Source organism: Passer domesticus, chromosome 1 (assembly GCF_036417665.1).
Source record: "Passer domesticus isolate bPasDom1 chromosome 1, bPasDom1.hap1, whole genome shotgun sequence".
In the NCBI taxonomy this organism is placed as follows: domain Eukaryota; kingdom Metazoa; phylum Chordata; class Aves; order Passeriformes; family Passeridae; genus Passer; species Passer domesticus.
In genome coordinates this window covers 35,626,509-35,652,692 of record NC_087474.1, presented here as the reverse complement: position 1 = coordinate 35,652,692, position 26,184 = coordinate 35,626,509, and the positions used below count along the sequence as shown (strand labels likewise).

The following is a 26,184-nucleotide window of genomic DNA, read 5'->3' as shown; positions in this document are numbered from 1 at the left end:
TTGCTGCCTGTCTTATAGCCAGATTTAGCAGATGCGGGTTTGAATGTAAAACAGTTGTGAAAATAGCCAGTGTCAAACTAGTGCAAAATTAAACTTGTGGGGTGTTCTGTTTTCAGTGTCTGTCATTGTTGAAATACTCCATTTCAAAAGCATGCATTCCTTTCTACAGAAAAAAAAAATCAGATTCCTTAGTTGAAATTAATTAGCATTCAGAAACCAGATAGCATGTTTTTGGGTATTCATGAGATCTCTGTTTGAAAAAATGTTTTTAACTTGTAGAAATGTGTTGCAACACACAGATGGGAAGAAAAAGAAAAAAAAATCTCTTTAGCAAGCACTGTGTGTAAAAGGAATATTACATTTTGCACGCTCCTGATTACCCTGTGTAAACAGTTTTTGACATCTGTCTTTATAGTTTTCGAGAAGAGGAAGACTTTGTTAAAAGAACCATTTTTATACAGCAGTCACCATTTCAGTCTTGCTTTACCTGTATTATGAAAGCAGATGGTCTGCATGTCTTTTGAATATTTATAACTATCAAAAACAATCTCTTGCTATTCACCCTTAGGCTTATGAGATGTCAGGACTGTTCTGGTTGAAAAAAAATCATCTTGGGTGTTTACAGAAAGGGGATTACATTAAGCTGAAATGACTATACATTTTCCAGTTTAATATTTGTCCATCAGCTGTTTAATCGTATTTAGATAATTGTGTAAATAAGTTGTTGCAGCCCTTGCCCCTTCCACTGAGCAGGCTTGAAGCTTTAAACACCAATGAATGAGTTGCGAAAAAGCTCACTTTTTTTTTTCCTAGTTAAACAACCTGGAAGGCCTAAATAAGTTTTGGTTACAGTGCTTCTTTTGAGAAAAATGTTTAAATTGCAAAGGAATCCCTGATATCTAATTCAGCCGAGTTTTTCTAGGAAGCTGCTGTGTCTGTTACTCTCTCCTAAGTCTGTTAGCATGTATTTGCTCTGTGTAAACACTGCAGCCCAAGTACCCCTTCATGAGGCATGAAAACAACCTTATTCTGCCCATATAAAAATAATTTTAAGGTTATTTAGTGGAAGTTTTGGGACTGTGGGGGTTAAAAGCTTTTTTGACTGGAAGCTGAGCAATCACTGATAACAGATTTTGCTGTGGTTGGTTGATTTGGCAGAAAAGCATGAACAGTTTTGGTTTAGATGATTGAATTAACCTGATTAACATTGTTTTTGTTGTTTTGCAAAAAGGACAACAGTATACTTTTAGCGATGATCGAGCAACACTTCACCTGGTTGAAGAGCAGTGTTAGAGGCAATGACTCAGAAATGCCTCCCTTGAAGCACCTGCAGCAGTGGCTGCAGCGACGAGCCAGCATGAAAGGCTCGGGTCCTTCCCGTATCTTGCAGGATGCACCTTGCGTTAGATTCTGGCACAAAACAAAAGGTGTCTGATGCTACCATTTTATTGGGTTTTGTTTGATGGGCATATGAAACGATTCCTGCTTGAGATTTATGATATTTCCCCAGGGAGTTCCCCAACTTCTTTGAGAAAAAGATGGTGTCTGGTATTTAATTTCTGGTATTTAATCTTCCAGAGAAAATGGGATTTGGTTCAATCTACACTGGGTGAACCTCAGCTGAACCTCAGAACAAATTCTACCCCTACCTTCACACAGTTGTTGGATGCCTAATTATAATTAACTTATTTGGCTAAAAAAAGAGCACTTGGGCTGTAGCAGATGGTATCATTCCAGAATAGTGGGATTTCTGTGAAGGTGGCACCATTTCAGATGAGATCTCCCGATTCTCAGAACATGACTGCAAGTGATGTGGTTGGGGGAAGGGAGATAAGGGAGAGGGAAAAGAGGGAAATTTGAGATCTTGGACGCTCACAACTTACTTTCATGGATAAACTACAAGGAGATAAGATTGTGTATCTGTGACCAGTTTTTGTGTTCTCTCAATTTTCTTTGCAACATGTGAAAAATAAGTCTGATAATGAGTGATGCATGTGATGCATTTTAATATTTGTATGATATATATTTATAGTCGTCATCCTTCTATGGGGAGGGCATCTGCCTCTGTGCCTCACGGATAAGTAGGATATGTGCAGTAGTACCAGGAGATGATGTGCTTCAAATAGAATAATTTAATTTTGATTATTGATAATTCAAGACATGGGAAACTCCTCATTTGTAATGACCCAGGTAATATGAAAAGCATCAGTATGCCTTCAGTCTAGACAGCGAACCTCTGAAGACCACTAACTCCTGGGGTTAATATTAAGTTTTAGGTCATAAGCATACTAGATATTTATATATGTAGATTGGCATTAAAATGTACAAGAATTCTATAGCAACAGGAAATTTCTATAGCCAAATGCATCTCTCTGCACTGATGTGACTGCACATTTGATGACAATAAATAAAGAATAGAAACAATGAAATTCAGTGTTGTCAAGATATTTTCTGAGTTAACAAGGTAATAATATTTTATCTGGCTTGTAAAATTTTGCCTTCAGTGAATTAGTAAATAAATCATTGATTCCTCCTGATGAGGATTCTTAGCGTAGGTAATATCACTTGAATGTTTGCATGAAGTGTTCTCAAAGAAAATGCAGGATAATTTTCATTTTTAAATGTGTTTATAATGTCTGTCTTTTTTTTTTTTAAATCTACTTTGAAGAGCAGGAGTAACATCACAGTGTTAGCCATCAAAGCTTGAAATTCACATTGTGTCAGAGAAGCTAAAACTCCCAGCAGTGTTTCTTAAACAGACCAGTCCTCTATTTGGTTGTAAAGTAACTGCATTAAATATTCCTGAAAAATCAGGGGATGTGTTGCAAACTGCCACGCCATTTGTGTATTGTTTTTGTAAAATGACATGGAAGGGAGCACTAGGAAATCTTAGACAAACGTCTTCAATAATAGGTAATTTACTAAAATTAATATACGTGTTTTCATACTTTAAGTTAGTTGGGCAGGAAAACACATCTGAAAGGGGCAAAGTAAAATAAGAGAAACCCACCTTGAAGTCTAAATGACATCTACAAAATACACATGAGCTGATGTGGGATGATGGCCTCTGACAGGTGCAATTCCCCATTTTGCACATACAGATCTGCAGTTTCTGCAGTTGTCTGTGCAGTCATATAATTTGCCAGTAGATCCACAGCACTTTTAAAATCACACCTTATGTATCATGTGCCCATGTTTAAGGTGGTTTAATCTATAAAAGAGCTTAAAGATAATTTTATACATATTAAACCTTAAGTATACTGCTGTTATACTGGAAACTGGAATTGGTATCAGCTGATCTTGGTTCTGGTTATTCAGGCTAGACTTGTAGTAGTCTATTAAAATTTCACTCTCCCTTTATACCACTGACAAAAGACCTCCAGCTAGTTTCAGAAATGCCAGATTAGTATCAAGAAAGGGCAAGAATTTTGGTGATTGGGAGAAACATTAAAATACCTGCGTATTGGGTAGGGGATATCCACATTTGGCATAAATAATGCTGCCTCACTCTAGCAGTTCTTAGCCTCCATGAACAGCTTGCTACTGAGCAATGCCTTAGAAAATGATTATAATGAACTTCACTAAGATCAGTAAGGACGGTACTTTTAGTCAGAAATTGAACTAGCCTTTTAAAAGAACTTAAAGTAACAATTTTTTTGCATTTTTACTCCGGGCTCTTCCTTCCAGTGGCTACTGTAGTTGGTGTAACAAAGGGTTGATGCTCTAAATGATTCTTCAGACAGCACAAATATATCTAAATGTTACATGCTGAATAGGGAAAAAATGTAATAATCAAGGCTTTGTCTTCTTGACTGTCATTGCTGTTTTGATACACTGGACAATTCTTGTAGTTAAGCCAAAAGTAACTACTTTCCACATAGAAATTTAAAGGGTGGCAAAGTTCAGTCTGTTGAAATTATATTTGCTAATTTTGTTGTTCATACATCATATACTGAGTAGAATTTTCAAGTTGGAGCATTATCTCATTTCGCAAGGCTTAGTCTTAATTGATTTGTGAAAGAATGTACTGGAACTGAAAGTTTTATGCATTGTAAATTCCACTATTTTAAAATTGGTCAAAACTGAGCAGAAGGTAAATTTCTCACTGTAGCTATCTGATATCTCGAGAACCTTAGAGAAAAAAATCATCTTGATCTTCCTTTGGTCTATTTTACAGCTAATATTCAGTTACAGAATTAGACATGACAATAAGCTTTTCATAAGCCTGTTTTCGCAAATCACTTAAAATACCCTGTTTTGGAAAAGCAAGGGTTCATCTTGGGTTGTTAGATGCATATTTTATTCTGCTATAAACCCCATATTTTATCCTGTTCATAGGTCATTCAGATAAAGTTTTATCTTATGATTTTTTTGGTGTCTACTGTGTGATAAGTGGCACAGAGGAGCTGGACATGGGTAACTTGGGTCACTTGCTTGCATTTGTAATGGCAATGTAGGAATTACATGCCTGTGTGGGTGTGTGAAGGGTCAATCAAATTTAAAAGCAGAAATAGGATGAACAAAATTCACTTTCAAGATTAGCGTCTTCTGTCCAGAGCCCATCCCATTGCATGATGTTTCTTGGTCGATAACTTTGTTCTTCCCTTAGTACATCTGCTATTTTTGCTCCCATTTACAATATACCTTGGTTTGTTTTCATGCTCAATTAATGAGTTTTTTAAAAGGCTTTGGATGATAGGATTTAAAATACAACACGGTTCTCAAACTTTAAAAATATATTGGTTCAACAATTGAAATAATTTGTGCTTTGACTTGTACTGCTCTGTATTACAGATTTTTTTTTCTTCTCCCCTTTTCACACAGAGTATGATTTCTTCCATTGTGAACAGCACTTACTATGCAAATGTCTCAGCAGCAAAATGTCAGGAATTTGGAAGGTGGTATAAACATTTCAAGAAGGCAAAAGATATGATGGGTAAGCAAAAAAAAAAATTGCCTTGATGGTGGTTACATACCATTATGTGTCACATTGAGGTCTGTCACAGTCATATAAGAAGCCAGTTCCCTTCATGATAAGTTTAGGATGCTTTTGATGAGTAGATGTAGAAAGTACATATATAGTGAAAGAATTCATTTAAATAAATATTTGCTATTGAAACAGCCAAGCTGACTTGGGTTGCCAGAGATGTAAAGCTGTCATTCTGTAAATCTAGAGATCTTCTACCACCCAGAATAATTGTTTAGAAAACCTGTTCCTGGAACTGTGACGAACTGATTTTTTAATGTATGTATTTTTTTTCTCGTGCTGGCTAATGTATATTTAAAGAAACAGGCTTCTACAGCTATCACTAGCTTCCAGCAAGAATGCTGTAATTTTATAAATTCAAATCTTTCTCTAACCTTGGGACCCTAATTTCAATTAATTTTAGCAAATAGTGGTTGTGACAATTGTTTGCTTCTTGTAATAAGCACAAGTATATTCTTGGAGAAAAAAATCTATCAATTCTGTGATACCTTTTATCTTTCTTAAACCTGTTCACATAATTTTGAACACTTTATGTCAGAAAATTTCTACATAGATTTCAACAGAATGGAGAAATAGGACCTCAATTTGGATTGAATTTTGAGCTTGACTTAGCTTTCAGTATTTGAGGCAAAATCATTCATCTACCCAAACGGGTTCCTTGCCTTTTATAGCTTAAGGCTGTAATGAAGACAATGCATCACTTTTGTGATAATTGCTTGAATTACTGTTCCGAGTGAATGGCCCACTTGGGTTGATCTCTACTTTCCCTGAGTGAAAAAAGACAGCTTCTTTCCTTAATCTGCTTTGTACCTCCTGTGCAACATGGAACCCTTCTTCTGAGACCACCAAATTTAGTGGGAAGAGTCCGCTTGGTTTCAGGTGGTCCATATGTGAGGCAGCAGAGTGTCCATATGGGCAGAGTGACCTTTCCACATCAGCCTCTCCCACATCCTTTGCATCAGTGTTCACGTATGGGGCAACCCCTGCAAAATTTTATTTATACGGTCTGCCAAGACAGGTTCCTCTTCCATTCACTTGGAGTCAGTGAGGCCAGTGAATAGAAAATGTATGTTTGTGTATTCTTGTGTAAAATGATGCTGGCAGAAGAGGCAGTATTGCTCCCAAAGCCACCTGTGTGAGGGGTAGCAGAGCCTCTGCTTGGGTATTGATCCAGGCTATAGACACCAGAACTTTCTGCAGAAAAGAAAGTTCTTTTCTTTCTGATTTTATTTATCAAATTTTTGCCCATGATAAGACAGGGGAGGAAGATGGGGATGCAGGTGAGAATCCATGTGCCAATTTCTTCATCTAGATCTGATATTTGTGGAGGAAAGGGTGGCCTTGCACTGATGACTGTTAGTGAAGATCATAACTACTGTGACAAGCTCAGATACTGCCTTGAAAATGAAAAAGCCTTATAGTATAAGAAAAAAAAATTGCTACAACAATTTTGTGAAAATACTGGACTTTTGGTTTTTAAATAAAGCTTATTTGCTTAAGGCTATTTCCAGACCAGAGCTGCTAAAGCTCTAGAATAAAAAAAAAGTTACAAATGCTGATAAAAAGGAGACTCCTTCATATCAACCTTGAGTTATTTTATATTGTTTAATCATGCACAAGAGGGGAACTGGAAGAACTCTTGTAGTTTAAAAAACTGTGCTGTTATTTAAAAAGGAGGGTGTGTCAAAGACAGATGAGTTAATATAAGAAAAAAATTCAACCATGTTGCAAGTCACTGAAAAAAACCATGCATACATGGTTGCAAGATAAAGCAGCCCATCTGTGTAATTTACATAAATTATACTAGTTCCTAGCAGTCCCATACAATTGATGCAGCATCTAGAAATTAGCAGAGCATAGGGAGGTCTGCACCTCACCCTGCTTATTACAGATTTCCAGTGGCTGGGAACTGCAGATGTCATGGCAGGGACCTCATGGGAGGAGCAAAACCAGTCACCAGGGGCTTCTGTCGCTCTGGCTGGGACATGTTTTCCCACAAAAGCCCTCCTTACCCTTTGCACAGATACACTTGCTGTTTCGCCTGCATCATCTGCAGCACAGAGTGGGGTTTTGTCTCTTGTCTATGCCCCATCTCCAGTTGTTTATTGCTTTGTCTGAAGTCCCCTGTGTCTGTCATAGTGGGATGCAGCAACCCGCTCATGGTTGAGTTGCATTGCACCATTTTACATTTGTTTATTTTTATTATCATGTCTTGTGAGGACAGTCAAGGTTGTGATTTTCAGTCTGATGTTGGCCTTTTCAATGTTTCTTTTCTGCTGTAGTTGAGATGGATAGCCTTTCTGAACTATCCCAGCAAGGTGCCAACCATGTCAACTTCGGTCAGCAGCCAGTCCCAGGGAACACAGCCGAACAGCCTCCATCTCCTGTTCAGCTTTCTCATGGTAGTCAACCATCAGTTCGGACCCCGCTTCCAAACCTGCACCCTGGACTTGTATCTACTCCCATTAGCCCTCAGCTGGTAAATCAGCAGCTGGTAATGGCCCAGTTGCTGAACCAGCAGTATGCAGTGAACAGACTTCTAGCCCAGCAGTCCTTAAACCAACAGTACTTGAACCACCCTCCTCCTGTCAGTAGATCCATGAACAAGCCGTTGGAGCAGCAGGTCTCAACAAACACAGAGGTGTCTTCCGAAATCTACCAGTGGGTCCGTGATGAATTGAAACGAGCAGGAATCTCACAGGCAGTATTTGCACGCGTGGCTTTTAACCGAACTCAGGTCAGTCGTCGTTTTTCTCTTTTTTTTTTCAGTCTAAGAGTCCCTTCTTTCTCTCTCTAATTAGTAATTGCCATCTTCTAAGTCTGTCTTCTCATTTCTACCGTGTCACTTAGCTCCTTTGAAGGAACCATGCTTTCTTACAGGATCACTGTCCATGTTGATACAGTACTGAAATCCTCAGGGACTGGTTTGTGGAAATATTCACTGTTCTTACAGGAAGCATGGTTCCTCTCCACTTGTGATGCTTTATGAATAGCTGAATTTCCCAGTAAAGGAAGTGAACATCTCTATGCAGAGCCATTCACAAAGTCACCCAACAGATTGCCTTTTGTGTTGTAGAGTTGTACCCGCTCTGACCACCTGCACGCACTGAACAACCTGGCTTCTTTCACAGGTGTACTGGAGATGGTCTTTTATCTATACTTGCATTTATTTTTATTATTTCCCAGTGAAAGTCCTAATAGCATCTTTTCAGGCTTCTGAAGAGATTAAAAATTAAATGCTTTATCTCTAGATCATCTACTCTCTTCATGTATTTTTGTAGTTTGTTGCAAAAACAGTAGTTGCTGATCTTGCCGGTGTCCACGTCAGAACATATACTTCAGCTCTTCAATGCAGAAAAAGCCAGCCCTAGCAAAGCTGATAAGTAACACTAAAATGTGTTATTTTTTACACCTGTTTTAGAAGCTAACCCTGTTATAATTTATTCTGCTCTATGAATTTAACTTAATGCCATGTTGCATGGAATTTAATCAAGCAGAAATTATGGAAGAAATGTCAGTATATTGGATGCAAATAATAAGATCTCAAAATTTTAGAAGTATCTCATAACACAAAATAAAATATTTTTAACAGAACTTTGTAAAATGGGAAATATTTTAAAAAGACATAGGTAAATTTGCTTTGGGTTCCCTATTTTTAAATGAAAACATGTGCTTTGGGAACAATTTGCCCATTGTAGATTATAGTAGAACAAAAAATTTCATCATTTGAGCTTCTCTTGAAACATTTTTGTTTCTCCCTGCATAGCTTAGAGAATAAAAATTCTATTTCATATGCTCTGGTGCAGGTTTGAATCAGCATGTCATTTATAATTGTTCTGAATTACTATTGCCTTACAATATTTTACATCCTCCTTTAGCTAAAAGAAAGTAGAGTCATTGTGTGAATTCTCTGTAGGGCTCTGTGTGTGTATGTGTCTTTCCTCTTTACAGCAGAGGAGGTTTTCAGGATATGGGCCTTTCATACCAAATTTCATGGCTTATGTGAACTCATGCAAGGATTATTTACATTAAGTTAGGTTCAGGCAGTGTTAGTTGTTATATGTACAAATAAGTGAGTCTTCTTTCATACAGTGTTTAAAAATTTATTTATTAATACTCTAAAGTATGAAAGCAATAGTAGTAGCTTCATGTTACAGTGGCTTGCAGCTGCCATCTTACCTGGACAAAAAAGGCAAGCAAGTAATTCAGAAAATAAAGTTTATTTTATATTTACTTCTTTCTCATGTTTGCCTAAAAGCACACATTTAAACTTTCCCCCTCTGAAGTGGTCAGTTTTTGCCAACTAGTTTTGCATGAAGCTTTTGGCATTTTCTTTGTACACAAGCAGTACTTGTTACCTGAAATACAAGGATGATTAGTTCTCAGTGGACACTGAAGTTATATGACAGATTAGGAGAAAATATGATGTGATGAATGCAATTGCAGAAAAAGATTTCTAGTGCAAATACTGATTCTTTACTTTAATATTAGTATTATTACAGTAAATATATATTAAAATATGTATTGCTGTGTATTTTTCTTACTACAATTTTATTAAATATTTGTTTAAAGTTCAGTTCTTTTCCAGACTTTGTGGTTAACCAGCTTGGTAAAATGTGCTGAGAGTGACTCAGAACTGGGAGGAAACACCAAAATGAACATTGAAAACAATTCCCCTGAAATGATATGAAATACACCTATATATTTTGTCAATTTTCAGTCAAATCTATTTGGAAGAACACAGAGTAGTATTCCTACATCCTACAAATTGTTTCTGGTAATCAAGTTAGTATCTGCAGTTAGCTAGGTAAGATTTTGCAGTATTTGTTTTGTGACAAACATAAGGAGCAGAAAGGAGAAATACTAGGAGACAAGAGAGAGTATCAACCTCAATTTTGCCAAGAAATATCTCAGCATACTTTTCATATGATGTAAAGCCCCATTGAAATACAGAGGAGTTTGTTGTGGGTGCATTTCGCCTTTACAAACCTGGAAATAGGTAATTTTACCCATAGTGACAGCTAATATCCACGGGTCAACACAGGTACCAGCAATTTTTACATGAAAACTTTAAAAATTTGTTCTACTTGATGTTTTTCTGAATTCCTCACATCTTATTCAAGGATACATCTCACTGAGCTAAAATTTGGATAGTACTTTAATAACTGATGCAGTTGAAGAGTTGTTTTCTAATAGTGATGTAATATCCTAAGGTTTTTTTTTGTTGTTTTTTTTTTGCTAGAAAAGTGAAAATGCTTGTTGAAATTCATGCTCTGTTTTCTGAAATAGAAAGCTAACTCAGGCTTACCACTGACATTTTTGAAACTGTCATAAGCATATTTGAGCTGTGTCCAGGGACCATATCATGCCATCAATTTCTAAAGGCGTAAGAACTTGCTGAAATTGGTTAGGAGTTCAGTGCAAGAAAACCCTGGTGTCAAGATACAGTCTCAGATGAGGAGAGAGATTTGCTTTCAGTGTAAAAGTTAAGGAAGGAAGCAATCTACAATTGAAAGTTATTTAGCTTAATGTTTAGGCAATAAAATGGACTTTGAAATTGGCTGAAGATGCTTTTGTTTTTCAGACTTATGCTCTACAATATGAATACAGAATTTGTAGAGAATTTTGGGTTGGAAATTTCTACACAAATATCAACTAGAAATATTTCTATCTTTCCACAATCCAAGGATTTGGCAAAGATACTTCTGAGAACTAGCATGCTTTTTTTTTACTATTACTAATTATCTATAAAGCAGAAAAAAACCCCTTAGCTACACCTTAGAAGTACGTCCTTAAGAAAGAATGTGACTTTAATGTGTTCTTGAATAATTTTCCTCCCACCCTTAAGTTCTAAATGGTAATTTCAAAACTGAATTCTCGGGAATGTGCCTTGTAAACTTTAATCAAGGTCCAGATACCTGTAACTTTCTCATCTATACAGGCACAATAGGACAGCTGATACAGGGAGCAGAAGTTTTGGTGGGAGGAATTTCTCTATAGTCCATCTAGGTAGTCTTCAGAGTACATATAGTAGGATCTGAAGTTTTGCTTGTCCTTGAGCAATTGTGATTCCAACTCACTGGATGCAAGGAACAGGTTGAATCCTGTTAGCACCTACTTTCAGTGCACCGTGGAAAACTTTGTTGAGTTATTACTTGTGCTGGCAGATCTGAGTTTCACCTCAAGCAAGGTGTCCAAAGGTCACCAGTCTGCCAGGATAATTTGGGTGATTTGAGACGCTTATGTTTCAGTTGCCAGTTCATCAAATTAATAAATATAATATTTTGTTTTAGCTGATGTCAATACACTGTACATGTGCAGATACCTCTACTATCCTGAAAGAGCAATTTCCATATTTTCTTGTGCTTTGCAGGCTAGAAAATGGTATTTGTGGTCAGTTTGCTGCTTTGGGTAGCCCCAAGCAGCCAGGATGACAGTGAAGATGCATTGGAGTAGCCCCCTGAAGTGAGGTGCCACAGGCCTCTGTCAGCAGAGAAGCTCCGTCTGCTGTTTCAAGTATTAAACTAAACTGGGAGTTCCTCTACTCTGTTTTGTTCTTAAAGCTGGAGTACAACATCAACATTAGTTGGGCTGAACTGCCCTCAGAACCCTAAACAAATAAATAAACTCCTCTCCCATTTGTGTTGTGTGTTTCTAAATGTTAGCATGAGTCAGGAAGCGAAAAGCTTGAGTTCCCACAGTCTGCCATTTGACTGGAAGGTGCAGCTTAGCCTGGTGCACGGCGGGGTGACGAGCCCGCACTGTGCGAGCGAGGAATTATGTTAGTCATGGCTGTGGTTGGAACTGGAACTGGGGGCTGCCTGTCTCTGTTTGTGTACACTTTCAGCTGTAAGGTTTGCTGCAGGGACTTGGGTGCTGTTATACAGAGGTGACCTCGTGGCTCTGTCTTTATGAAAGAAGGAAGAGTGCTTTGTGCTGCTTTTCCGTCTCTGAATTTTGGTAGTTTTCTTTTTTCCCACAAGTGACAGTGTTTGATCCGAAGGTTTTTAAATATTTCTCAGTGTTTCTCACTTTTTTCTCTCCCTTCTTTCTACTTGAGCTCCATGCTTGTTTAAAATATTAGCTGCCAGGACGTACTGCCTTTCATTCATGTATAATGCCTTTTCTCATATGTGAAAACTTCTGTGTATTTAGGACTGTGCTCATGCTAATTCTGGGCAAATGCTATTTTGAAGGAGAATGCTTGGATGCACTAAACGGCTCTGTGTAATTGTAAAACAAAATCTAAGTTTACACAAGCCACCTTCCCAGGCACTACTTTTTTTTTTTTCCTTCCACTTTGTCTTTGGCACACTTTATTTTCCAGTAAAATGAAAAATGAAGATGGATTATTTAAAATTGATAACAGTAATGGACCATCATGTAATGTTTTATTGAATTTGAGTTCTGTAAATTATGTGGTAGAGAGAAATTTGCCTGCTTAAGTATAACAGAAATTGCCACTGTATTCATATAATTCTTCATAGTGTAATTTAAGAAAAAGTACACTATCCATATCACTATTGAATAAAAGGTAAAAAGGTGCTATTACACTATCATGACAGCTCTCCTCTTGCTACTAAGCGACAGAGATAAATGTGTCTGCTTATAACTTACTTGGCTAGGGTCCAGGCTTGGGAGTGGAGTTTGGGAATAATCTTCCACCTGGACATGGGATAGGAAGGCCCTGCAACCAAGAGGGATAGTGTTCAGGGTTGTTCTGCATGTTTTGGGAATTTTGGGCAAATTGCATGTTTCTTCTGAAAGCTTTGAAGTTCTATCACACTGATAAAAATCTATTTGAATCAGTGATTATGTTCAAGGAGGAGACAAACTGGGGGCCAGACAGGCAGTGTTTTTGTTCATATTGGCAGACACTTTAATTTATCTCCATTTTTAAAGAATTTGTAATGAGCTTTTGAAAGCCTTGATAATATTTATTGAACATTTTTGTGCCATTAGTAATGAATTATACTTGTGATGACATGTAAACTTTCTTTTTTTTTTCAATGGAAACCTGGGAATATTTTAAAAAAATACATTTCCATTGCAAAGAGAATACAAGGGAGCAACAGTGATGAGGGCTCTGAGCCTAAGAGTGTTTATAATCTCTTTGGAAAACAAACTTAGTTTTTATGCAATTTGAGGTACAGTATCAGGAGATCTCACCAAGACTAGTACCTTGAAAAACCAGTTCAAGCCTGGTAAAATGGACAGTTTATCTGTGCACATCAGCACAGGCCAGAATGTGAGAGCCAATATTTTCTTTCTAGGATTTTTCCCATTGTACATCTTGTCTAACAACTTTTAGCTAAAGTTTTGTGCTCAAAAATTGAAGTAGTAACAATGAAATAATATGTGAAGCAGGCAAACTATGTTCTGTCTGCCTGCACCTGGTACTACATCTTCGTTTTCATGGGTTTTCCTCACATACTCTGACCTTTAGGTTTAGAGCCTAGAGGCAAACTCCTCCTGCCTTCTCCCTGTTCTTTCATCTCCCCTCCTCTCCCTGCATTGCTGTCCTCTGGTCTGCTCTGCTCCCAGCTCAAAGAGTCATGACAGTGATTGGGGAAGAGAGGAGAATGAATACTTAGTGGCATTTCTAATCACCAAGAGGTGTCCTACAGCAGTGGAAATGCAGGCAAATGTTAAAAAAAAATATTAACAGCATTTTCTTTGTTTACTTATTTCACTGAAGAGGGAAAAGTTATACAAGAAAACCAGCCTTTTCTATTTTTTTTTTTAGCTGCCCACTATGTGGCTAAGGCTTATACAAGCAAATATATTCTGTTATGGGCTAAAGTACTTTTTAAGGACATTTCTGGTGGCTGACAGTAGGGTGGCTGTTTGTAAAGGAGTCTTCTCTCCTGACAATGATCAGTCCACTTGAGTTTAGTTTTTCTTGCTCATTTTTTCATGGAGAGGTGTCTCCAGCACAGAAAGTCAGAAATCACACATGTTTACAGCTACCTATAAGGAGATGAATGATGTGGGCTTTGGTCTCTTCTGCCAAGTAACAAGCAACAGGGTGAGAGAGAATGTTCTCAGGTTATGTCAGGGGATGTTTAGATTAGATATCAGGAAGAATTTCTTCTTCAAAAATGTTGTCCAGCACTGGAACAGGCAGACAGGGAAGTGGTGGAATAACCATCCCTGGAGGTATCTAAAAGACGTACAAATGTGGCACATGGGGACATGGTTTAGTGGTGGGCTTGGCAGTGCACGATTAATGGATGGACAGAATTATCTTAAAGGTCCCTTCCAACCCAATTTTTTCTATTATGTTCTCTGTATCCCGTGCTCTGCAGACTGCTTTGCCTTGTCTCCAGTAGAAAAATATCATTTTGTACCTCCTCTTGAGGTGGATTGTGTAACCCTACCACTAACAAATATTGGAAACTGTGGGTCTGAGTACTTAAAAATACAAAAAAGTGATAGACACAAATTTATTTTCCATGTTTGCTAATAAGTAAATTTATTATTAGACTAACCATTAAGAAAAAAATTTAAAACATCACCCAAATGCCACTTTTGTCAGTAACTTGTTTATTTACTTTCTGAGAAATTTCTGCCTGGATACCAAAAAACAGAAGGGATCCTGAAAAGTGGTAAGAAAGAATCACCCAAGATTATTTTTTCCTATCCTCCTCCTCTGAAATATTTTTCATGCTTAATGCTGGAAAGATTGTTTGGTTAAAAAAAAAAAAACCAAAACACCAAAAAAACCATGAGCAGGCACAGACAGGGCCATGAGGACCACACTGGCTGAGGTGTAGTGGTTGGTACCTCTGTCCTCATTGCCCAACAGGGAAGTATAGAGCTCACACCCGTGCTGGGTGGGCCCTGGTCCTGCCTAAGCACAACTGCTTGAGAGCAGTGGCTTTGCAGCAGCACCTCCCTAAGGGTCTTTTGCCTGATAAGATAAGACCTTTGAGAGAGGTCAGCTGCCCTTTTGGGGCCCACAACTGCCATAGGTGCTGTGGGCATTAAAAAGATTCCCTTGGCCATATCATTCTCGTGTACCATTTTAGGAATATATAAACTCAGTCAGTATTGCCTATCTTAGTTTTAGCTTTTTATTGTTTGCTTCCCTCTCTCTGTTTACCCCTCCATTATCCTGAATAACTTACAACAGTTCTTTAGGAAAAGAAACATTGGGTTATCTTATTCCCTGAAATTCACGTGTGTTCCCTTGTTACACTAGAAGTAAGAGCCTCCCATGCCAATCCTCTCTCTTTCCCAGCATGGCAACAATATTTATTCTAAGTAGTAGTTCACATCTGCTTTTCCAAAAGTTATCTTTCTTATCACCATCTTGTTACTCCAAGACAGCAGAGCATTTTGAATCCCCGATGTATTTAAAAGGAGAATCTGGCAGGGAGAGGAGATGTCAAGAACCTGTTGACATTAAATATAAATATCCCAGGCAATGGACTCTTTTAGTATTAGGGTTGTCCTGATGAAGAGAGGGGAAGGTGCAAGAAGAAAGCAGAACATGAGGGCATTCAATGAGTTTCCTCACTTGTTAAACTCCAATATGCAACTCTTAGAAAGAAATATTAACTTATAAAAAATATGGCCCTGAGTCAGTGAAGCAGTACTTTAGGAACGTTGCAAGTTTATAGTCTCAGATTAGTTGTGAAATATCACATCCTTTCAAAGATCTGTTTAAGTTGCTAGAAATGTGGAAAGCCTATTTTTAAGGTTGGGTATGCATTTTGCCAGTGAAGCCTGAGAACCCCCCAGTGTATCTCACTTATCCTTAACATCTCGTGATTATCTGTGGACTGTGAAAGATATCATGGCAAGTTAAGCCAATAAAAGGAGGAAGACCTGTTAGGGAGATTCAGTTTATGTTGCATTTAAAACAGGTGCTTAATAAAATTAAGGGTACAATTGAGGCTCTCTTCTCTGCTACCTAAAATGCCATTAATATACTGCTATGTGGAATGAACTGTGCATTTGCTGTTCTAATTCCCAGCCATGGTAAGAAGAATGAGGACTGATAAGCGTGGCTTTGCAGAGCATGGTTTTACAGCCACTCACCTAGGCTAACTTTCGAGCCTATTTTTTTTTCTTCCCTACAGGGCTTGCTCTCAGAAATCCTCCGAAAAGAAGAGGATCCCAAGACTGCCTCGCAGTCCTTGCTGGTAAACCTTCGGGCTATGCAGAACTTCTTGCAGCTGCCAGAAGCAGAACGAGATCGAATTTACCAGGACGAAAGGGAAAGGAGCTTGAACGCAGCCTCTGCGATGGGCCCGGCGCCTCTCATAAGCACACCGCCCAGCCGGCCTCCACAAGTAAACCGCTCTCTCTGCCTTTGGGATTTGCTTGTTGTGCTCTCTCTCTGTCCCGCTGGGTGAGACCTTTCTGAAAAAGAAGAAACCTTTTGCTGTCGCACTTTTTAAACACTCATAGAATCACTACTTGCAGTGCATATTGCAAATTAAATTTAAGAAATATAATGGATGATAGTAGCACTTTATTACTACCTATTTTCTAATTTTAAGATAAATTCTATCCATTATGGTTCCTCCAGAATTTTTTGCTCATTTTATTGAGGTACAAGCTTTACTGGGCATGGAAGATGATAGCTTTTAGCTGTCATCTTTTCTTACAATTCTTAGGTTCTTAATGTTATAGCTTCAGATAGGGATTTTGAAGGATATGGGCCATTAAACTGAGAGGGAATGAAAGCAGAAGTGTGAGTGCCTTCTAGTGCCTTAAAAATTATTTTTCCAGAAAGCAAACAGGTAAAACTAAAGTGATGGTGGAAAGAAGATCCCGTCCCAAAATGCTGGGCATGCTTTTACCATCTTGAGCTACTGACAACTGTTTAAAATAACAGCTTGCTATATCCATTTCTCTGAATGATTTGGATAGGTTCATTAAAGCTTCATGTAGTATCTGTTAAAATGAAACTCCTGTTGATTTATCTAAAATTTATTTGATTTAATTCTTCAAAAATTACAAAGTTTGATAGAGTGGGATTGTGAGATTCTATGGTGCAGTCCTTGTGTCAATCAAGGAAATTCTGATGCTTGTTTTAAGGTATATGAGAAATGCATGTGGGCCATAGGAATGCACAGGATTTCCACAAAGAAACATGGTTCACTCCAAAACCTGTATATTTGCAGAAATACTCTGCGTTGCTCTGGCTCAAGGTTGTAGTTGTGCAAGGAAAATCCAAACTAATCTGTAGATATGTGGGAATCGTGCTGTATACACAGTCCAGTTTTGCTAAACAAAGCAAGGCTTTGGGATTGTGGGAATTTTGTGACGGGTGATTTTTTTACAAAAACAGCAGGTTTTTGTTATCCAGTCATAGGCTTGTGACTGTGACTATTTCTATACCCTTTCAGAATGCTATAAATTCCTCTTGAGATTATTTTTCTGAGTTTCCTTCAGCTAATGGACACTAAGAACCACACTAAAGTAACGAATAGCAAAATTGCAGGAGGGAGGACAGAAGATCACCTTGACCTGCTGCAGTACTTTTCACAAGAGAATAAATTTTTAGCAGAAAAAAACAGACTGTACTAATGATGTAGTTTTGTTATCATTAACTGAGTTTAGTCTGTAAAATCCACTATAGATATTTGCTAAGATAAAGGACTAGAATCTATTTACATAGCAATGCTTTTGTGGGAAATAGTTAAATAGAGATAACTGTGTTTAAAATAACATTTGAGTTTGTTTTAATATCTGTACCTGCTCCCACAGCCCAGGTAATTCAGAGCCAAGGCTAACCCTCCTTCTTAACTTATCTCTTTCTGCCAAGGTAATGTCTCACTCTGTCTCAAGTGGTCTTGGGCAATTTCACAGCTAAAGAACAGAGTTAATTACAGGACCTTCCTGAAGGATGTCAAGTCAGAGGTAGTCCTTGTACTGGTTTTAATTCACACTTAAAACTGTATAAATCCCTTGCAGCCAGAAAGAAAGTGAGACTTAGGGGTTTTCTTAACTGACAAACATACTGTAAGTCCAAATTTGATGGGAAAGGGGGGCTAAATCTATCTGTCTCTACTGTGCTCTTGTTCATAATTACATTTCATTTTTTTAGTGTGAGTCAGGAGTATAGTTAACCTAATTGTGACAGTTCAAAGTGGAAACAGCATACGTTTTTGTTTTAATCCTTTTCAAAAGGAAAGCAAGTTTAAAAGGAAACATTATAGACTAATACTCGAGGTCTACAGAACAAAGCACTTATTTTTCCAGTTGTTGTGCTGTTCTCTGTCATTCAGCAAAACACACACATTTTCCCTAGTGAATAGATGGAGAATGTAGAAACCTCTGAGCTGTGATTCTTTGTGACCTTCTTACATGTTTCCAGAATCCCCCACTATAAACATCTGAAGCACTTTTCACCTGCTGCTAAGTGTTCAGAGTCCTAAGTTTGAAAATTGAAATATCTATGTTGGTAAGGTAACTACAATACTTGATGCTTGAAATAATAGTGAAGTTGTCCTAGTTGTAACACTGGCAAGTATAACTTTACAAATCACAGCAGAAATAAATTACAGTCAGGCTACTGCAAAATTTTCAATGCAAACTGCTACTGTATTACTTCCCCCAAAATGTCCACAGTTTATTGAATATTTGATACTAAGGAAATAAAACTACTATCATCCTTACTACTAAATTTATTATAAGCAATTATTTAAAGATCACTTTGCAGGAATTCAGCATAATATTTTTCCAGCTTGACTGTGAGCTTCTCGGATAACCATTGAAAGAGAAAACAGACCGTTTATCCTGACAACAGAATTTACACAAGAGCCAACATATTTAATATTAAATCTTTAGACCAGTGTAACGTTTGAAACAATTAAACTATGAAACCATGAAAAATGGGAGCTAATATGCCACACATGAAGGTTTATTTTGCAATTGCAAGTTATCAGTTTCGGAAGGATGTGAAAATAAACATCCTGAAAAGGATCTATTTTGCATTTTTGTGTTGCCAACTGGTGGCCAGACAGTAGAGCAGACTTAACCATTTAGCAGCTGAGCTTGTTCTGTGTAAATTTTGCATTCTGTTGTATGCAAAAACAGAAAGTGTGACCTTGGAGGTCTGATTGGATAGTAGGAACTCACCAAACATAAACCCTGGTGCCTGAGTTAGAAGGAACAGTGTTGAATTTATCTCATTTTTACAGCATTCTTACTAGTTGCTACTTGAGCTAATGTATCTGGATTGTTTCCAATTCTTTTTTGAAATCCTTTAAGAAGCTCTTTGTCCCCGTTACTTCTTCCTTTCTCTCTGACTTAAACAAAATGCAAAATCTTACTTTTTTTTTTTTAATTGAAATCATTAGCCTCTAATGCATGAGCTTTTGGGATGCGTGTATAGCCCTCTAAGCTGGTCAAGTTGTAAAAGTCTGCTACTATCTTCCACACTGGTGGACTGAGCCCAAGGAGACGGCGTACACCAGGATTTTTCCCTTGGACATTGTTCGAGTTGAGACCCCTGGGGCAGAAGCCTGTCTATCAGGCTGTTTCCTGGGGCACTGGAATTTATAAGTATTAGCATCTCCATCAGGTAGGTACTGCATGGAGACATCATTTAACCTCTGCAATCTAGAAGGAAGGGAAAAGATCCTTTCACATTCTATTTCTTTTAATCATTTCCCCCCACTCTTCAACACCTTTATCTTGCAGATCACCCCACAAGGCCCTTTTGGGATATTCCTAGGTCAAGTTGAGAGAATGAGTCTATTGCATGTTATATGGAAATGAGATAATCTGGGGATACTTTGGAGGATGATGAAATGCTAGGGATGGCCTTTATGTCTCATCAGGGCAGTTTGGGATGTGGAGGGAAGATGACTCCCCCCTCCCTCTGTTGGGGAGGATAAAGACAGGTGGCCAAGTTACAGATTTTCTTTTCCAAAATATTCTACTTAAAGGTTTTTAGCCATCCTGCAGTTACAAACACTTCTTTCTCAGGACAAGTAATCTCCATTTCAGCTGAGCCAAGGAAGAAATCTTTCTTGCCACCCATATTCCCCAAAGAAAATTTGTGTTAACCCTTGGTGCCCATCTTCATCCTGTGTAAAAATAGAGTACGTGTAATGTCAAGAGCAGAATATTATTTTAACAAGGCAATTTTTTAAGAAATAGCCAAAATCTTGCATGATTCATGGTTCTAGGTACTCATTGATCAAAACCTTCATCTCATAAATACAGTCCTGGCCTCTCTGACTGCAGATAAACTACAGTTCCTTCAAGTTAAAGCAATCGTGGGTTGGGTCTCAGAGATAGGACGTTACTCTTGAAAGAATGATATCTAGGAGAGCACTGCTTTGTTGGTGTTTGAGGACCAGTGAATCTCCATTGCAAGGAGTTCTGGATAACACCAGCTTCCTTGAAACTTTGTGGTGAAGTCCTAGTCCCATATACATGTGCCATGTATCACCACCAGCATAATTTTTACGTTGGCAAAATTTTAGATTTAGGTTGATAATCTTTGTGCCAAGTTACATTTTAATGAAAGTAAAATGAACAAAATAATAAATGCAGTCCTCTCCTCCCACCCCCACAAAAACCACCATGGAGGGGAGTTAATGGAAACCCTGACATTTAACTATAACTGCACTTCCAGGCGCCACTGTAATAATGGAGTAGTAAACCTTGTCCTGATAAAAGCTGTTCTGAAAGCAACAGCATTTATTGTACCTCCTCTGCTATTTGCAGAGCAGAACTGAAAAGTAGTTTGTTTTGCCTGGAATGAACTACTTTATGAATTTTAATGTACAATGTAATATTAAAAGCTAAACCAGGATTAAAGAAGATTTTTGTTCCCAAGCTAAAACAGTAGTTATGAGAATGTGTTATATAAGATTTTTTTGTTTCAGTTTTGATGGGGAAGGAATGAGCTACCATGTTTGTGAAAACCTCTTCATGCTGGTTATTCCTTCTATGACAACTTACTCTTTTTTTAGGAAAATTGAATTAATCCAGAACTTCTTGCTGCTGTAATCAGTCTTACTTGATGAGGAGATATATCTGGGTAGGCCAGGAGATGGATATGTTATTTTTTTTCAAGTATTCTTAGAAGACTAGATTGATTGGTGATAGGAAGTTGGCCAAATGAATTCCTGATTCTCAGTGTGTTACATTTGTAAAATAATGCTCCCCTCTTCAGTTAGTATTTGCAAAATTTGGTTACTGTCAAAAAAAAAAAAAAAAAAAAAGAAAAAGAAAATTAGCTGATCTATGGTTTCTTTCCTAAACAGAAAATGTGGCTGTAGATGTGGGTGGGGTGGGAGGTTGTGCTTCAGTGTGGATGAGATGAGAGATTATGTTTTGTTTTGTTTTTCTCTCCAAAATCAATACTTTTTCCACCTCCTCTCCCAAGTCCTGAAGTTGCACCATTGAGAGCTTTTTTGTTTTCTGTTGGGCTTTTTGAGGAGGAGGGTGTTTTTTCAACCCAGCTTCAAAAAGCCTCTGTCTTGAACTCAATTCTAAATTCAACACAACAGCCTAGATGCTGCTTATGTATTAATTATGAAACAGTTATATGTATGGATATTCTCCAAGAGATTAATTGTCATTATTGCATGGAGTTCATCAGACCAGAACAGACCAATAGTCCATCTAGACCAGCCAGAGTCTACACTTGTTCTTTGAAGAGAAATTATTAAGACAGAGGAGAAGAATTTTTATGCTTTGCCAGTGAAAGGAATTGGAGAGGGAGAGGGTATGACTGCAAATCACAACTCTTGGTAATCCCCCAACTCATAATTTTATAACTTTAAGACTTTATTCCCCTGAAGATCTTTGGGCTAATACTGCTTTTTGATTCAGATATTAATGTTTTCTGAATTCAATTAGTGTTCCCTAATTAAATATCAACAGAAGACAATAGGAGTTTGTTTGTTTGTTTTAACTTTGATGACATATTAAATGCTGTTGAATTTATTGTACCTGTATAAAGACAGATGTGATTTGCAAACCAGAATAAGGATTTTCAGTAATTCCCTTGGGTTAAATGCATATCCATGTTAAATTGGACATTGAGAAGTGTGGACAGAGTAGCATAGTTTAAATTATGTCTACAGCATGGTGTGTGATTGTTTTTGATGGTCTGCCTATTCACAGCTCAGTTAAGTGATCTGTGAAGTACTGCTACAACATGAAGCTGTCCTTTGAAGCTCAGTAGCAATCAAAAAGCTGTGTGCTTATAGAAGAGACACATTGTGATCAAGATCACAAGAGCAAAGTGTTTCCTTCCCAAAAGACTTGTGTATGTTAACTGAATACCTTAATCTTCTCATTTTCCCCTTGGGTCCTTCAAAGATTAGTTACAAGTTAAAATTATTTTTGGGGAGAAGGACTGAAATTTGTTTCCCAAAATTCAAACCCAAGGTTCAAGAAGGCATGTTGACAAAGCCATCACTTCTTCATTATCTAATTTAGCTTAGGCTGATTTTTACATATACAGAAATAAGCCTATTTTCAGTTGTATGTTTAACATCCCCACTGGTTGTCAGTTATCTTCTGGCATGCCCTTCTTATTTAAAATTGCCACTGATTTTGTATTTTTAAATTATTTCACTGTATGATGTTCAGGAGATGCACCTGCTCTTGCATCCCTGTACTGATTTGTCTGGTGTGAGGCATACCTTTTCCTGCTCTGCAGTGGGAAGGAAAGAGTTTTGTGGTGCTGATCCTTATTCCCTGCTGCCAGGTGCCTCAAATGTTTCTGAGCAGCCTTTGGTCCAGGCTTGGGCATCCTCTTCTGCAATGTTGCTGGTAAAATCTCACACTGCAGAAAAGGGCATGGCTGTAAAGTACTAATTCTTTTCAGATTAAAAAAAAAAAATCTCATGATTAACTGTATGCCATATTCTGGGATTTTTCTCCATTTCCCTTTTTACTTAGAACCTTTGTTTTTAGACACCAGAAAGTGCTAATGCCTGCCAGAATGGGGGCAAGGGGGATGCGGGGGGCAAAGTGCTTGTGGACATCTTGTTCTTGTCAAGTTTTGCCCCTTGTAGTTCATGGGCATGTGTTAGCACAGTTCCTAAAAAGCCTGATGGACAAATCGCATTCAGCAAAAGCTCTCCCAGTTTCTGGGCTAGATTATTTTATATTAAAAGCACTATGGATGATAGCTAACACAAACTGAGCATGGCATTTCTAGGAAAAAATGGTCTGCTGATTTGCCTAAGTACATCTCTCATCCAAAGCCTTCGACTCCCATATTGTGAGACCTGTGACATATGAAAGCTCATAGAGAGTGAGATTAGAAGATGAATTATCATGTTGTCATGATTTCCTTTTGCACCTCAAGGGACTTCAGAGCACAGGAAGATGCTGACTTGCACTGGATCAAACTGATAGTGAAAGTGTGGGTTTAGACATGTACTTGAGAGTAGGCTGAATCACCTTCTGGAAGTTCCAGGCTCTGTCCATTACACCCAGAATTAAGCTGAATGGCTGTGATAAACTAGCTGTGTAACTTCAGAATAACCAAATTAATTCAGGTCTCAATAACCTGACTATGAATCAGTACGTTTGAATTGACATCTTAAGGTTTGATTTTGTTTGCATCATCTCCTTGTGGGTTCTTGGCAGAAGTCCAGTTTTCTATTCCTCTGATCCACTTTAGGATTAGTGGCCCATTAGGTCCACTAATCTTGAGCAAGCCTTGCAAGAGTAACTGCTAAAGACAGACGTTGTCCTTAACTACTGAGAATATTGTAGGATAAGCTGAGTACCTGCTGATTTTTTGTACCTCTCAACTGATATTGCAGAAACTGCAGTCTAACCTTGGTGGGATGATGCTTGGTGTTGAAACATCACTTCCATCATTTCCAGAGGATGAAGGAAAGGATAGTCTCCTGCACATCATGTCGCTACTGATGTATTTTTTTGTTGTTTTCCTTAATGCTGCAGATGCAGCATAAAGGTGGTACTGTAATCATTCTGTCTTGTTTACATGTTTGGTGTTTATTTAATCTGGACTGCAAGAAGAATAAATATTTGATGTATGTAAGTGAAATACAACTAGAATCAGTAGCTTTAAGAAAGTCCTATCTTGGTTTCATGAAGGAGTGGTTAAACTATGCATTATTCTAAACAGTCTCTAAAACACAGCTTAAGAATCAAACTGATAGGATAAATTTTTTAAAATTCAATCTAAAGCCACAACTTTTCAACATTATCATGCATTTGAGTGTACTGGGCATAAGACATGAATCAAGATATATCTGTCAGATTTCTGTTTCATTAGAGATTCTTTTATGTTGCACTTACAGTTTTTATTTAATTTGTGTGCGGCAAAGAAATCATGTAAGGATTCACAGGTCTCTACAAGACTGTTTCACAGGTTTCCACCTAATTTATGACATTGAAATTTGCAGTGGTCTGTTAACTCATATTTCAGATGCACTCACCTGTTACAATGCACTGAATATTCCTGTTTCCCAATTGCTGGAACCATAGATAACTTATGATGTTTATTCTGCAAAATGCCGAAAGAATATCAGAAAATGATTGGATAAAAGGAATAAAATGCAAAGGGAAACTACTTAGGGAGGGAAAGAGAGGAAAATAACTTTTTCATAATGAAAAACGTCTCATATTTTCTAGGTCAAAACTGCTACTATTGCTACAGAGAGGAATGGAAAACCCGAAAACAATTCCATGAACATTAATGCTTCCATTTATGATGAGATTCAGCAGGAAATGAAGAGAGCTAAGGTGTCCCAAGCACTCTTTGCGAAGGTTGCGGCAACCAAAAGCCAGGTAAAATTCCCAGGGCTCAAAGAGCTCCATGTCCTGTGCAATTATTCCCCCAGATCAGGTTCTATGTGATTTAAAATGGGTAGCTGGGTCGGTGTACCAGCCCAGTACAACAACTCAGAGCTCTTTGCTGAGTCTGGAGGTAACTTCTGGTTCTCCAGACAGGGTGGAGAAGCAGCTTCCTGAGATGTCTCACTCCCTTTTCCCCACCAGCCAGACACCTTTCCTGTGTGCCCATGGATCTTGGTGGCACAGGAGGCATCAGGTTCATCAGTTCTTAGCTGGTGTGGATGTGGCAAAAGCTGTGGTCACGATCTGGGTATTGCTGCCAAATTCATCTTGAGGCTTTGTTGTTTTGCAATTACATGTGCTGCAGTGAGGAATGCTGGGGTGCTGTTTTTTTTGCAAAAAAAAAAAATAATTAGTTAGACCCACTGGTGAGACTGTGCATGGGAGGTGGACTGTCAAAAAAAGAAAAAAAAAAGACCCCCAAAAAATTACAGTAGTACAAGTTATAGCTGAGAAAATATGTATAATTTTGTGGAACACAATGTCTGCTTGGTTACCTGCTTGCATGATACATATATGTTGCATATTCAGTTTTAAGCCTTTGTTTTGTGGTTTCCTATTCTGTTTTCTTTAACTGAAGATTTTCTGTTAAGTTTAGTGGCAAGAGGGAAATCAGCAAGCACTTGTTGGGTGTGATTATCATAAATGACATGTCTTCTGAGAAACATCACTGGAGTATGCAAATGCATTGATTTAAGTGAGAAATGTACTCAAGAAGTAAAGGAAAAACATATAGAACAATGAGAAAGACTATAGTTATACAAAAACATGAAAGAAATCAAATGTTGAATTTTCATATTAGATTAAGGGTTGAATCCACTTAATCACTACTTCTTTATTTTTGTAAAGCAACTTCATAGAAAAATTCATCATCTTCCAGGGAAAGCTAGTGAAGCTCAGTTAGACTGATGTTTCTTGGGCCATCAGCATTTTAGTGCTGGTTTTCTTTTTAACAGGGCTTTAACTTTTGACTTCTGTGCTGTTCACATTTTGGAGTGCACTTCATTGTACGAAAAGGATGTTGTCTCTTAACTTATATGGTGTAAGGAGCATTTAAAGGGATATTTTGGAAATGTTGTATCAAAATGATTAAACTCAAGCTGTGGACTGTAAAAATTATAGCTTTATAGGCCACATGCCTGCCTACCCTTCAATCACTGTCAAAGTGATAATTTCAACAATAATATGTTTCTTTTATTGTGGGATTCTAAACACCAAGTGCTGTTTAAACATTAAACTGAATTGTTTATGTTAGTGCTGTACTCAGTGTGTCATACATCAGGCCACTATAATCTCCCATGGAATGTAAAAATTCTGTCATGAATCATGGCTTGTATATCGGAAATTACTGTAATTTTGATTGGAAATTACAGAGC

General features: G+C 37.8%; 1 protein-coding gene across 9 annotated transcripts in view; it reads left to right on the top strand.

Annotated features, from left to right (window-relative positions):
- SATB1 (SATB homeobox 1) overlaps positions 1-26,184 on the top strand; it is a 92,095-nt gene that overhangs the window by 40,647 nt on the left and 25,264 nt on the right. For all 9 annotated transcript variants that reach the window (XM_064414100.1, XM_064414091.1, XM_064414082.1 and 6 more), the window contains 4 exons: positions 4,825-4,936; positions 7,270-7,724; positions 16,075-16,287; positions 24,587-24,742. In XM_064414100.1, coding sequence (XP_064270170.1) covers positions 4,825-4,936; positions 7,270-7,724; positions 16,075-16,287; positions 24,587-24,742 — 936 coding nt within the window. The remainder of the gene's footprint in view (positions 1-4,824; positions 4,937-7,269; positions 7,725-16,074; positions 16,288-24,586; positions 24,743-26,184) is intronic.